Source organism: Lutjanus erythropterus, chromosome 15 (genome assembly GCF_056507025.1).
Source record: "Lutjanus erythropterus isolate fLutEry1 chromosome 15, fLutEry1.hap2, whole genome shotgun sequence".
Classification (NCBI taxonomy): Eukaryota; Metazoa; Chordata; class Actinopteri; order Lutjaniformes; family Lutjanidae; genus Lutjanus; species Lutjanus erythropterus.
The window spans coordinates 985,005-1,000,276 of record NC_139331.1 but is presented as its reverse complement, the minus strand read 5'-3'; the positions used below and the strand labels follow the sequence as shown (position 1 = coordinate 1,000,276).

At 38.4% G+C, this 15,272-nt stretch overlaps 1 protein-coding gene across 3 annotated transcripts in view; it reads right to left on the bottom strand.

The window, feature by feature from the left end:
• Positions 1-1,134: 1,134 nt before the first annotated feature.
• ddhd1b (DDHD domain containing 1b) overlaps positions 1,135-15,272 on the bottom strand; it is a 28,450-nt gene continuing 14,312 nt past the window's right edge. For 2 of the 3 annotated variants that reach the window (XM_084737658.1, XM_084737660.1), the window contains exons 9-13: positions 14,318-14,467; positions 13,220-13,284; positions 11,998-12,176; positions 6,236-6,493; positions 3,358-4,811 (exon numbers count right to left, since the gene is read on the bottom strand). In XM_084737658.1, coding sequence (XP_084593784.1) covers positions 4,624-4,811; positions 6,236-6,493; positions 11,998-12,176; positions 13,220-13,284; positions 14,318-14,467 — 840 coding nt within the window. In that variant the 3' untranslated portion in view covers positions 3,358-4,623. Of the gene's footprint in view, positions 1,616-3,357; positions 4,812-6,235; positions 6,494-11,997; positions 12,177-13,219; positions 13,285-14,317; positions 14,468-15,272 lie in introns of those variants that run through there. The other variant, XM_084737659.1, reaches the window with a different exon arrangement.

The following is a 15,272-nucleotide window of genomic DNA, read 5'->3' as shown; positions in this document are numbered from 1 at the left end:
CTATTCAGATTTTTTTAAATACAAGGATGCATTGCCAGATTTAATGATCTCCCCTTTCATCCACATTAGGGCTGCACAATTAAACAAAATGTTATCGAAATCACAATATGGCTTGCTGCAATTTTCAAATCACAGACGGTCCAATATTTGTTAAAGGCAAAATGGGTCAAAAAACTTTTAAATGAATGAATGTGGTGAGGCAGAGATGTTCTGTCCTACACATCAGATTCTACAGATTTAAAAAACATCTTCATTTAGTACAGAATCCTGTAAAAACTCACACCACAATCATTTTAACACGTTTTTCAATCAAAATAAGAGCAATGATGTAAAAATGATTATTACCTCTAATATTGCAAATTGTATCGCAATTGTAAAATCGTTCAGCCCTAATCCACATACTTTTCTTGTTGGAAGTCTGTCTCATGGACATGTGTACATGTAAAAATCTGATTAGAAACCAGGTTACCATGTAAACCTGGTGTATCCATGGCAGATCACATTTTACTTGCACTATACACACATAAACACAGCCCAAAGTATATTTCAGTCTCTTCAGGATTTCATGGGCTGTTTTTGTGATTGTTGCAGCCTAAAATGCCTGATTTCACTGCAGATTTTCTAAAAAAGTTGTGGTGCATGTTGCAATATTTTGAGGTGGTTTTGCAATGAAATTCTGGGAGCAAGTGAAAATTACAAAAGAATATTGAGGATTACAAAAACTCTACAAAGATGAAGAACCTGGGGGGCACAGAATTATAAAAGTGCACAGAGCATTGATAAATGTCAATGACAAATATGCTCTTTGCAGTACCTGTGATAAAATAAAATAAAATCCAAAAACATAGTGAATAATAAAACAAAACCTTTCATTGAGACGAACATGTATGATATTTGCATGGGGGACCCGGGGGAAGCAACAATAATTGGTCAGACTTCCGGAAACGTTGTGTAGTTTGGACAAAATTGCAAGGACGCACAGAATTCACAGGGATTGGTTGAATTTGCATGAACTGTTGCGATGGCAGCATCACAACTTCCTGTATATTTGCATTCTTCCATTTTCAGCACATAAATCCAGTGATTATGTGTTCAGCTCTGAGGGTGACATACAGTCAATGCTATGCCTGAATGGAGGAGTGAGGCTGCTGCTGCTCTGCTGACATGTTGCTCACACTACGCCTCCTGTACAGATACAGTGTGAGGATGAGGCAACGCTTTGCTAATGACCACACCATGAGCTGATGGTATAACATGGCTCTATTACAGGGAGTTTGTTTTGGTCAAAAATCACTGAATGCTACTTTAACTCGCATAGAGAATATTTGAGATAATCTGTAAATTCTTCAGGCTTGATGACTTCATGTCTGTGTAGTGTATTGTGTGAAAAGAAGTCCATTTAGCGTTTTGTGACCCATGTTCTCATCTGAGACATGAGATGATGCAAAATTATTGAACAGATTTCTCAGGAGCACGAGGTCAGATGTGGAACAGCACTGGGGTTTCTCTGCAGCGACAGTCTCAGCAGCACATGGACAGTCAGGGACCAACACAAGAGTCAGCAGGATGTCACTGACACAGCTGGACACAGCAGGGTGCTCTACACTGGACACAGCTGTTGTTGAGAGAAGACCAGGAATCAGAGGACAGCAGCTCTCTGAGGGCTGGTCTGGGCACAGTAAATGTCCCCTCAGTCTGGGGCAAAGGTCAAAGCGATGTTAGTGTGTGTAAACTGGAAGAGTTCAGATGTTGTGTGTGTGCTTGTGTGTGTTTGTGTTGGGTCAATTCATTTTCAATTCACTCAGTTATAACAGTCATCTGCTGCTAGCAGGATGTGAAGTCTTTCAATCAAACTGGAGTTATATTTGCCATTTGTAGAGGCATCATGTAGGACAAATTCAAATAAAAAAACACTGTTGTCATGTCATGTCAAGTGTGAAAATTTGTTGCAGCCATGATTAAAATTTTAATTTGCTGTAAGATTATGGCCCACAATATACTCTGTAATCCTTTCAGTGTTACAGTGTTCACAGCAGAGTCATAGTGAGCAGCTATTTTATATTTTAAAGTGTCTCAGAGTTCTCTTAAAGTGAATCTAAATACACATTTTTAAACCATAATTCTTATTTAGCTTTGATTTAGAAGAGCTGATCCTTTTTATGCCTGATTAAAGCATTTTTTTTTCTGTAAAAATATGACAGAGAGAGAGACAAGATTTTCATGCCAAATACCATATCACTGATTATAACAACACACTTTTACACCGATGTTACCAGTAGGTATTGTTAGTTTTAGACTTTGAAAGATTTTAACACAATTTTAAATTGTTTGAAGCTGTGAATTCTTGCATGGGTCAAGGCTGTTTATGGCACAGAACAAGGTTAGAAATAAACATTAAGGCAATTTCATAAATTACATATATTCCATATATAAATCCTTAAAGGGATAGTTCACCCAAAAATTAAAATTCAGTCATTATCTGCTCACCCTCATGCTGATTGAGAGTCAGATTTATTTTGTTGACAGTGGAACAAAGGAAGTGAATAGTGACCAGTTTTCAAATGTAAAGAAACAACAGAATAAAAACATAAAATGCATCCATACTGCTCGTCTCTGAAAGCCCCAACATGCCAAGTTGACTAAACAGTGTTGTTTACACCATGTTTTTAGTCTGAATCTTCACTGTAGATCTTTAGCTTGGAGCCATGTTCACATGCACACACACTGTCTAAACTGGGTGTGTGTGCGCTTTAGGAGACTTGGATTACACCAGACGATCAGTATGGAGGCGTTTTATGTTTTTATTCAGTTGTTTCTAGTTGTTTTTGAAAACTGGTCATCATTCACTTCCTTCATTTGGGAGATTCTGCAACACTGTTTTACGTAGGACATGATTTGTCCCAGTTGTAAGGAATGGGTACAAGGGAACATGGGATGTGAATTTAGAGAATATGGGGTGAACAAGGTGGGAACCTAAAATAAAAAAAATATTTGTAGAGACATTTTGTACAGCTCCTGTGTATTTTGCTTTATGTCTGTTCAGTGGGCATTCTTTGCTCTTTAAAAATGGTTTACTTGAATTTATATTATCATGATATCAGAGGAATGAAATGATATTGTTTCTCACTGTTATCTCTGTGACAAAATATTGTCCAACAAAAGTAGTTCTTGTACCAGGACTACTGCTCAGTCTTGTACACAAGTGTCAGTTATCTGAAATGAGTTTAGAAGAGACCTACCCACACCTTGTCATATCATGTCTTAATTTTGTTATGAATCAAAAGTTTTTCAGTGTGTCTGTGTCTTTTCACTCTTCACAAAATCAATCATTTTTTACAACTGCATGGTCATAACAGTGAACAATACTCTTAACAGTGTCAATCCACATAAAGCTGGAGTACATCAGGCTCCTGAAGTCCCTGTTAGTACGATGCTACTTACTCTTCTGGACATTTTACAACTTTTTACTTGCACCGTTTCATTAAATTTAAGGCCAATTATGCACTAAAACTAAACATCAAATGTCAAAATATAAGAATACTTTTCTGAGTAAAAACATATATCGTTAATTCAAAAATTAGCAACAAAGACCATTTGTCCAAATACTTTAATTAGTGTGAAAATATATATTTGAATCAGAATGAATCTGGTCAGCTTCGTATAGATTGGACTGATGATTGCTTCACTTTTTACATCATGTCTCTTGTCTAAATGTTGGTGGAGCAGCAAAAACCTAAAAGATTGTAAGAGGGTGACAGAGACAGACAGAGGCTGACTTCCAATTCAACTTGACTGAATTGTTGATTTCAAAGATTAAAGGTGCGAGGACTTTGTGATTTGTGAGGGTTAGCATTCTATATTTAAGACTTTCCCAAACAGTATTTAAGACTATTTCATATTTTAATGTCTTTATTAGTAAATTTGAATTTAGGTTTCTTGTTTTTTTTTTACTTTTTAAGGAACTGTAGCTATCCTGTGGGGTAAAGATGATGTTGAGAAAGAAAAACCCACGCTTCTGGTCGGAGGGAGAAACACAGCTTCTTTAAACATTATGAAAGAATTTGATATCAACTGGTTTTGGATAAGTGACACATTAATGCACAGCTACATATAAACAGGAATATTAGTAGATTACACAGCATGTTGCAGGCCGTAATCTAAAGTGTGTCCTAACACACTGTAGTGTTGTATGCAGGACTTTAGGTAACCATTCTGTCAATCTCATCAACTAATAGCAACAATGAAGTTGCATCAATAACTTTGATTCAAGCCAAATGTAAATGAATTAAAATAAGAATTAGTCTTAAAGTTTTAATTTGATAACATATTAAATACTATATTATTTATATTCAATGTTTCACAGGACTTGGACTAGGTCCAAACATGTGGAGCACACGGACATATGTCCTATCAACTGACACGATTGTGACAGGACTAATTCATTGATTAATTAAGAAAATAATCAGCAGAATGAAATTAATCATTAGTTGCAGTCCTACTTTCATTTGAAGTGAAGAACTGAGAAGTTTGATTGTGGTCATTAACTGTGTCTTGAGTTGATATAGTCAGAGGGAGTGAACAGAGAGTGAAGTGACCCAGCTGTGACGTGTCAGTGACCTCATGTTAGGAGCTGTCTGGGTTCTGCTCCTCTGCAGGTACCGGAGGCTCCTGTGGTCTGTACATGAAGGTGAGGAGGAACAGAGCCACGTCATACGAGCACCAATAGGCCGTGTGCGACGTCACTGCTGACCAGTAGCGGCTCTCCACCAAGCCCTCCCGCAGCTCAAAGTCAATGCGTCTCTCCAGTTCCACTGGAACAGAGAAGAGAGAACAAAGAACAGGACAGGTCAGAACAGGACAGTTCTTAATGGTACTGACAGTTTGACATTATAACAGTTATAATTGTAATTAACAACAAATACTGTATATTTGTGATCAACAAAGTACTACCTACCTATCTATCTATCTATCTATCTATCTATCTATCTATCTATCTATCTATCTATCTATCTATCTATCTATCTATCTATCTATCTATCTATCCATCCATCCATCCATCCATCCATCCATCCATCCATCCATCCATCCATCCATCCATTTTTAGGCTTTTCTTCCAAATCGTCACATTAATACTGCTGTGAATTATGGGTAATCTTCACTAAACTCTGGTGGACTCTGCCCCATGTGGGCTGGAGGTCCACATCAGTCCACATGAGGCCCTTTGATCTAGGCCCACATCAGTAATACAGGTGTCCACAAAGGGCCAGTTGTATATGTTGTAACCCAAATACTATATAAATGAATCTCCTTTGTTGTCATAGTACATAATTGCTTCATTAATTGCTGCATTCAATTATTATTGCTTTTAGTAATGAGCCAGTAATTACAAACTAACTTCAGCTATACAACAATGGAACAATTTATTAAATGTGCATGTAGTGTATAATGGCATCTCGTCGCTAGACACACTGGACAAAAAACAACTAAACTGGGATGAATTGTGGTACACTGTACTTCCATAACCCAGAATAACAAAACAAAACAAAATAAATATTCAACGGACTTTCAGAGGGCAAAATAAATGAACATTTAATGTCCAAAAAGGAGAGCAGGGAAGCAACATGCTTGTCTAGTCTTATCTCTGTTCTGTACCAATCCATCAATAATCAATAGATCCCCATCTCTGAAAGGAAACACTGATTTTTCCTGCATGTCTGAAGAAGTCTCTATGAAGTTAGACAGACAATCACCAGAATAATTAGATCTGGGTACAAGCATGCTGCATGCTTAATAGCTCATGGACACTTTGACAAATATATGAAACGTTTTTCAATATTTGATAGTACTGATACTGATAGTACTACCCAGCCCTTGACAATAAGGTCAAACATTCTGAATATAACATATACTTAAACTGATATAGATTATTTTAGGTGTTTAAAATACATCTTGCTGCTGAGTCTGTCTACAGTGACACATTTCTTAGCCTCCTTCACAATCCTGAGGGAGATATCAATCGCCTGCGGTCTGGAGAAAATGAGCTGTTTTCTGATAGCTATGAATGTTTATTTTCACTCAGAGTTCTGTGGATGCTTTATGAGACTCTCAACTTTGATAACATGAATGTATTTTTACTATTTCAAGCCAAATATCCAGAGGCTTGAAGTATCTCTGGTTACATTGCTCAGGTCTAAAAACACTGAAGAGAGGCCCAGTTCTTCTGTGCAGTACTTACATGAGGTGCTGTCCATGACAGCTGAGGTTGACTGGGACAAGGCCGGCTCTACCTCCCTCGTCTCCTCTTCTATCTGTTTGTCCTTCTCTTCGCTCTCTGCCACTGGTACTCCTTCCTCTCCTGATGCCACGTTTTCCACTTCAGAAGCTCCGCCCTCTGAATCTGACGGCTCCTCCTCCACTCCGCCCACATGGCCACTGGAACGGGAAAAGCGGGAAAACAGGATTCCTCCGATTCCCTTTCCAATACTTGCAGCACCTGAGGGGCAGTAAGATTCATGCATCAGATCCTTCATTCGTTCAGTTATCAGTACATGGCCAAAACCTGTGTGAACTTCCTGTGGAAGCCCAGCATTCATGTTACGTGATGTCTGGAGCATCATTAGACTCTGCAGAGAGTATCAGACCGTGCCAACATAAATCTACTGAATCTACTTATCTGTTCTTCTCCCTGACTTGGACATTTAAACTGCCTATGAGCAGACAGTCTGTGTCATGCTGCACCTCACATCTGCTCAGGTTAAACTACAGGCTGCCCAGCTGGCTTGATAGGCAACTTCATCTGAATGACACGGCCCCACACACTGTCCAGCCATCATCACCATATAACTAGTCTTACCAACAGGCACTGTTTAGCATGGTTTGAAGTACAAGGGAGCTAAGTGGAGCTCGTCTCCCCTGAAAAGGACATGGACATGTGGTGGGAGCTCTAACACATGATGGTCCTGAAATAAATAATAATAGTGAAAATATGCCAATGTTGTGTATTTATTCGCACATTATGTTATAATTTCCAACTGTCTTTTCACTAATTAACACAATGCTGTGTGAGCTGTTGTCCATGGCTCTGACATGGAGCGAAGGTGACTGATGGAAAAGGACAGAACATGTCACTTGCTTCGGTTCCTGCCTGCTTTTCGTTGCTGCATATTGAACTTCTGGTCCTAATTCCACTTTCTCCTGATTATGACCATCCACAGACAAAAGACGAAGGAAGTGAAGGGACAGTCAATGAGGAGGGTGTGTGTGTGAGAGAGAGATGCACACTGCAAAAACAGCTGTTTCTATGTGCCCATAATACTTTATGAAGTCTTCTTCACATTAGTTTATATTCACAAAGATCAGATGATGGTGTTTTTATGATTCATGAGGAGTGTGTTTGAGAAGCAGCAAAGTGTTGTCTGTGTGTCCCTGCTGATTTCATGATTTTGTTTCTTGTTTTTTTTGCTCTGATTAATAAATGCATTTCATGATTGTGAAACAGTAGCCATACAGTTATTTAGCCTCTATGAAATGTTACTGACAGTATTAACTCTCTGTAGTAGAAATAGTAAAATGCTTTTTCACAGTCATGCTGAAATTGGCCATGCTGACCCAGACTTCTGTGTACGCTCGTGGACGTGGTATGTTTTAGAAGCAGTGCGCACCAGAAAACAGAGCTCCCCCAAAAGCCACTGTGTAACTTGAACCCTGCTCATTAGCAACCTTTCTGATACAAGAAACCTTTCTTTAATTATGTCTCCTGTCACACCTTAACAAAATATTGTATCTATAAAAGAAAGAAAGAAAGAAAGGTTCCTCCTCACTCTAATAAACTAGTCTACTCAGTGTGGACTCTGAGAGGTCTTCACAGTCTCTCTCACAGCTCCTGTACTTCCTCTCCAGTGATTCCCTCGACATCCAAAAACTTTCTTGCAGCATCAACAATATTTCTGTTCTCTGTGATTTTCTCTCTGCCTCAGCAGCAGTTAATCATGGCCAGAAACACTAGAAACTTAATCTTGGTCCTACAAATATTGTCATCACACTTCCTACCTGATCTGGTCTATCTTTCCTCTTGAATCTTTTCTGTCCTAGCTGCTTCCTCATGTTGTATGTAGTCTTTTCTTGCACCTGATCCTTATCTTTTTTCTCTTTGGACAGTCTGCTGCTATGCTTCATGACTCCCTCCACACTGACACTTGGTTTATTTTTCACAATTTCTACTGCTGCCCATCTCATCTACAAATCAAAACTGATTTCAACTTAAATGGATGGGATAGAAAAGACAATTCCTTGGTGCAGATGGAAATAATGAGACAAAAAACTATGTAAAAGACATAACAAGACAAACAAAATGAGACAAGACAAAAAAGATGCAACAAGACAAACACGGCGATTCAGCGATTCAGTTCCAACAGCACTGAGAGCTTAACACAGACATTTAAACACCATGTCTCTGCTCTCCTGTACAGATATGAGTTTTGTCTCAGCTCTGGTGTACATCAGAAAAAACAGCAGAGAGGCAAATGGGGCTTCTGGCAATGTGTGTTATTTTTAGCGTGTTAACCTGCTTTTACAAAACCTGCATGTAGGTGCGAATTTTAGTGTAAAAAAAAAAAAAGAAAGGAAAACACAACACTTGTCATCTACTTAACTGTTTTCAGTGCCCTCTCTCTTTTCATATACACACAAATGAATTAACCCTCTAATTTCCACATCTACGAGGCTGACTTTGCCAAGTTTGTCCTTAATTCAACTTGCTGCTTCATGTTTGTCTGACAGAACGCCAAATCTGCTCTTGCTCTCACTGCTGCTGCAACGATTAATCAAATATTAATTGACTATAATTGTCAACTATTTTGATAATTGATTAATTGTTCTGCATTATTTTTAAGTCAAAATTCTCTGTTTTCAGCTTAAATGTGAATATTTTCTGGTTTCTTTACTCCTCTCTGACAGTAAACTGAATATCTTTGGGTTGTGGACAAAACAAGACATTTGAGGACGTCATCTTGAGTGTTGGGAAACACTGATCAATATTTTTCACCAATTTCTGACATTTTATGGACCAAACAACTAATCAGTTAATCAAGAAAATAATAGACAGATTGATCAATAATGAAAATAATCCTTACAAGAAAGACATGACAAATAGGTCCCGACTGACGTATCTCTCATGTGCTCCATATGTTTAGACCTATTTTCAGCTGACCAAATTGTGGCAGGATTAATAAATCGAAAAACTGATCAACAGGAAATAATCAGTTGATTATTTCCAGTCTTAGCTCTCAGTCAGTTAAAGTCCAGCTAAGTGAATTTCTCTGTCCTTCTCATCCTCATCTCTTCAACCTCTCCCTTCCTGATTCCTTCATGATGCTGCTTTCAAACTCATCAACCAATCAATCCAGCCAGGAATCTACAGCTACCTCATCCTAGCAGGGAACACAGCCGACATGTGTCTGTACCATCAGCAGTTAACAGTTCAGGCGTCTGCCCTGACCTACCTTTGCCTCAGCCACTCGCCTTTCCTCTAACTGACTGCAACTGGCTTCATTGTCTGTCAGTGACTGTTTTCACTTCCTGCTTCAGGCTCAGTTCAGTCAACAGGACTGAAGTGATCTGTCAACAAATGCTCTACAGATGACCTCCACTACCTCACCTGACAAAGTCTTATGTCATTTCCTGTTTTCATCCAGGCAGCTTACTTCTCAGTGCTTCCTCTCAGCTGCTGGTTCTGTCCACTGGTGTATCACCCTGGAGACAGGTTCTTTTACACCCTGATAAACTGTGCTCAAGTGTATATAAAAATAAAATAAATATAAAAAAATATTTTAAATACATCATCTATAACCAGCATCACTGATGTGGATGGTTTGCTCTCTGGCTGTGCTATATCATCACGCTGCTTGTTACGTCACCAGGGTTCCTATACCTACTTTTCAAAAATTTTCAAGGTGCATTTTCAAGCTTTTCCAGGAGCTTACAGCTGTTGTAAATTACATATCTACACACATATACTCAAAATGACCATTTCACTTCATCACATTAAATCAGTTGATACTGAGATATAAAGAACCAAAATGATGTTCCACGATAGCATTCAACAGAAGGGTTACAACAGAAGGAAAACACAACAAAGTTTTAGGTTTCAAAATGTGTCACCTGTCCAAGTGGACTTGGCATCTAGAGCTGCAACGATTAGTCAACTATAATGTTAATCACCAAGTATTTTGATTATTGAGTCATCTTTTGAATCACTCTTTAAGAAAAAAAATACCAAACTCTCTGATATATTTTGGTTTCTTTACTCTGTGAAAGTAGACTGAATATCTTTGGGTTTTAGTCAAAGAAGACAATTTATTCTTATCTGACATTTTATGAGCATATTAAGACCTATCAACATTAAAAATAATAACTAGATGCAGTCCCATTGGCATCTTTTACAGTTTAGCTGAGCCAATAGCTGGCTTATTGTATTTCTTTATCTAAAAAATGAACTGAAGTATTTAAAGTAATGCAGTTGCAGTTTCAAGCACTTTATCCAATATCTGACCAACTTTAAAGGCAGGTAGGTGGCATGTCAGTTTCCATCAGGAGGTGGCAGCTTCAGAGGGAGGCGGATTCTACCTTCAGACAGAATCAGGCTGCCTGTTTCCAGTCTGGACGAACAAGCAGCTGGCTGTAGCTTCATATTCAGCGGACAGACAGGACGTGAACAGTTCCTTTTAAAGGGATAGTTTGGGTTTTTAGAAGTGTGGTTGTATGAGGTACTTATCCATAGCCAGTGTATTATCTACAGTAGATGGCGGTCGACACGTCCCCAGTTTGGGAACTAAGCAATGTACTGCTGTGGACAGGGTCAGCAGCAAAAAATATCAGTTATCAGTTTAAGTGTATGCTAAAATGTATGTTAAAATATTTTCACCACTTTACCTTGCAGACAGACAGACTTTTCTGCCTTCCACCTTGAAAAATCAGTCATTTTACTTCACAGAACACAGGAGTTGCTGGTCTACCACTGTCTCAATCTGTTCATTTGTTTGTGTTATTATGTGATTTTGGTATTTCAAAGGGTTAGTTCACATTTATAGAAGTCATACAATGACAAAAACAATTGAGGTAAGTCTGGTTGGTTTGGAGAGAGTGATTCTGCTGATTTAACAGCAGTTTCCTGTCGGAAAAGTCTAACAGCAAGGTAAAGTGGTGAAAATATCCTGAACACCTAACAGACTTATGATGGTGTTTTTAATCATATTTAATAAATGTCTAAAATCTGTGTTGCTGCTGACCCTGTCGACAGCAGTACAATGCTTAGCTTCCTACACCAGTACTCCTGCTGCTTCTCCAAATTGGGAGCATGTCAATCTCCATCTACTGTAGATAACACACTGACTGTGGATACAACCACATTTCAAATAATCTGAACTATCCCTTTAAGAGAATTCTCTGCTGCCAACCATACCAAGGATTCTAATGCCCGTTAGCATTAAATGAACAACAATAAAAATGTTATCATACAAATATTGATTAGTGAAGCCTTTCAGTTTATCCAGAGTGAGAACATCCTAAAAGCACAGGTTCGTGTTGTTAGAACTGTTAGAACTGAGAAGGTTCTGAGTTTTGAGTATCAGTCAATGTTTCTATGTTCTTCCTGTGTTGCTTCCTGCATGTTATGTGAGCCTAAAGTCTAAAATACAAAACATATGTCATCAGTTTGTAGAGCTCTATAATGTGCTTTTAGTCTGCACTCTACGTCTGATGCATAAAGGAGAGGTTCCATCAGGAGTCTATTGATCTGTTTACATCGTGCTTACTGTGCACTGCTGGCCTTGCTACAATATCAGCCGATCCAGCAGCTCCTGTTCCTTTCAGCTCAGATCAGAACACTGAGTGTGTGGCCATCGTAACTGAAAGGGCTGATTTTCAGTCAGGTTTCCCCTCCATCACAGGTCTTTTACAAAAAAAACATCTTTCATCACACCATCCATGCAGTGTGCTCACCCATGATGCTGGCTTTGCCCAGGCTGGTGATGGACTCTCCGTAGTGCCGTCGGGTCTGGGGCGGGGAGGTGCAGGGGCTGGGGATGCTCTCTGAGTCTGAGACAGAGGTGGTCTCCTTCGGCAGGTTGAGCAGCGTGGGCCGGATTTGATCGTACGGCGTCGGGCTGGTGGTGTTATACCTGCACATCACATCCACAACAAGCGCAGCTCACTCACACATGTGCATTTAGCAAATTATTAGTAAGATTACAATATTAAAATAAAGAACCATTTACTACCATGCACAGTGACGCACAGCTGTTAATTCATTATCATGACCTCTAGTGAAAAAAATGCTTCACTGGGTGGAAACGTCAACAATTTTTGTCTTAAAATCAATCAATCTGGATCAAGCTGGACAAACTAATAAACCTAACAACCAACACAAAAGCTGCAATCAATCAATCAATTATTAATCAACTACTAAATTAATCAATCATCTATTTTCATGATCAATTAATCATTTTGAGTCATTTTTTAAGAAAAAAAATGTCCTCATTTCTCTGATTCTGACTCTCTTTCTTTCTGGTTTCTGAAGACGTCATTTTGGACTTTGGGAAACATTGACTGATACTTCTGACATTTTATGGACCAAACAACTGATCAATTAATCAAGAAAATGTTTGACAGATTAAGTGATAATGAAAATAATCATTACAGGAAATACTTGAAAAATAGGTCTCAACCAACATATGTCCTCATGTCGTCTTTCATTGTCACGTCTTGTTACATCTGTTACGTCTCTGTCATCTTGTTATGTCTTTCTTGTAGTTTTTCATCGTCTTTCTTGACTTTTAACATCTGTTTCTCCTATTTCATTGTTACATCTTTTATGCCGTTTTTCATTGTTAACATCTTTTTTTGTCTTGTTTTGTCTTTTTTGTTGTTTTTCTTCTTGTCACACCATGTTTGGTCTTGTAACATCTTTTTCATCTTGTTATCATCTTTTTTATTGTTTTTCATCTTGTTACATCTTTTCCTCTCTCTGCTTCCTCTTTTCCTCTTTTTCAATGCACTCAAACAATAACAGAGTGAGAGACAAACTGTGGATAAGATTCTCATGTGTTATGTACAAGATCAAACAGTTCATTTGATCAAAGTATCTACTGCTTTGATAAAGTCACAGGAGAATGCATGAATAAGCAGCATATTATCTGTCATAGAGCCACATGACTTGTCTTACCAGTGGATTTGAACAGGTGTGATGTTACTGTAGTGCTTTAAGATGAGAGGCTCCAATCTGTACGCCTGAAACAAACAAAGACAAACAAAGGTTTGAACAGATGGAGTTTCTCCATAATGACTTTTTAAGAAATGTTTTATTTTAAATGATAACTTCAGTATGTTTAACCTGGAGCCTATTTTTACATGTTTTTGCTTTTAAGTGACTAATGGGGAGCATTTTTTTTCTTATCTGCTCCAGTCTTGAGACTGTGCACCATCAAAGTACATCAACTTAAAGTGCTTGTTCTGTCACTGACAGCTTCAGATCATTATTCTAAGAATTTGACAACATTATGGAAAGGATCCCTACAGAGACAGAGCTTTTTGTAACGATATGATGCACACAGCTGTTTTATTACTATTGCCATTCACCAGACTCCATTTGTAAAACTGCCATTTTAATCAACATCTTCATTCAAACTGGACAGGAACAAAATAAAATCTCACCACAAACATCTTGACTTGTCTCTCCACTGTTCAACAATCACCAACTCTGGATTGGTTGAAATAAACATTTAATTCACCAAATTAGATGTGGAAATATCAGGAGAGGAGAATATTTTCACCAAACCAGAGCTGGTGACCGTTGGAACAGAGAAGAGACGAACCAAGACAGTTCTGGTGAGTTTTACTTTGTGTAAAGTACAGTTTTTCAGAATAGTCTGGGATGGGCAATAAAACAGCTACTTCTGCAGGGATGAAACTGCAGCTCTGTTTCAGTTTCTCTGTCTGCTGCAGAACTGGACCAATTTCAAAAACTGTCCTCATTAGTCACTTTGACACAAAACAATGAGAAAATAGGGTCTTGGCTGAAAAATACTAAAGTTACACTTTAATTTAAGTGCCAGGTCACCATTTACTTTTCAGTATTTTCATGTGTCATGTAATGAGTACAGCACAGACTATCCATAGTATCCACTAAAAGGTTTTCTTTCTGCATTTTACAAGCAACACCTGATCCCTGTAAATCTGACATCAGACTGATCATTACAGTGGGTGATGATTGTGATCTTAGACAGACACAGTGACACACTCAGCTGTAGGGACTGATGCTCACCACTGGGTCTGTGGGATGAAATATGTTGAAGAGGCGTTTACAGATAGATGTGGGGAGGATGTGGTCCTGCACGCCGTTGTTTCCAGGCCGGATCCCTCGCAACGCCAAAAAAACAGCCAGAGGAGAGCCCATGCAGAAGAAATTCTCTACCTGCAGCACAGAGGACACACAGAGGACACACAGAGGACACATATAGAGGACACATGAATACAACAGGACAGAATAAGAGACACTGCCAGACCATTACAGCTCCTACAGAGCTGCTCATTGGCCAGTTACAGAAGACTGGGGTTCTACTGGGTCAATGTGTGCAACAGTTTATGTCAGGTAGTTTTATGAAAGTGAACACGCACACCAACCAAAACTTGTTTTAATAACCATTCATTTAACTGACTGCTTCCAATCAAAAACATGTTCAGATGTCATCTAAAGCTGACTGACTGGGAACCACTGAATGGCTGTATGGAAGTTTTCAAAGTCTCTGTCACCACTGAGTGCTTTGAAAACTAAACTGTTATCATTCAGTGCAGACTTTGTACATCAAAATCCTCCATATCAGTTTGTGCTTTGCTTATGATATTTCTAGGGAAAACGTTATCATCACTAGAGATGCACCATACATATATGATTATGGCTGATAAATTACCAGCTATATTTAATTTGGCAGATTGTTGAGGCATTTCATTTGAATTCTTAAGTAAAATTCCTCTGCAAAAGCCAAAGTATGTTTGTGATTTTTTTGATGAACTTAACTAGGTGAGAACTAGGTGAACAGGTGACAACACTGATAGGAGTTGTGTTGACTTACACTTAATTATCAGCTGATACTGGCAAGCTACATCTGTCTATATCTGTATTGGCTTATACCAACTAATAAATATCAGCTATACTAATATCTGATTTTAATAAATAATGTCAAAACAATTAATTTCAATTCTTGGGCAGAGTTGTGGAA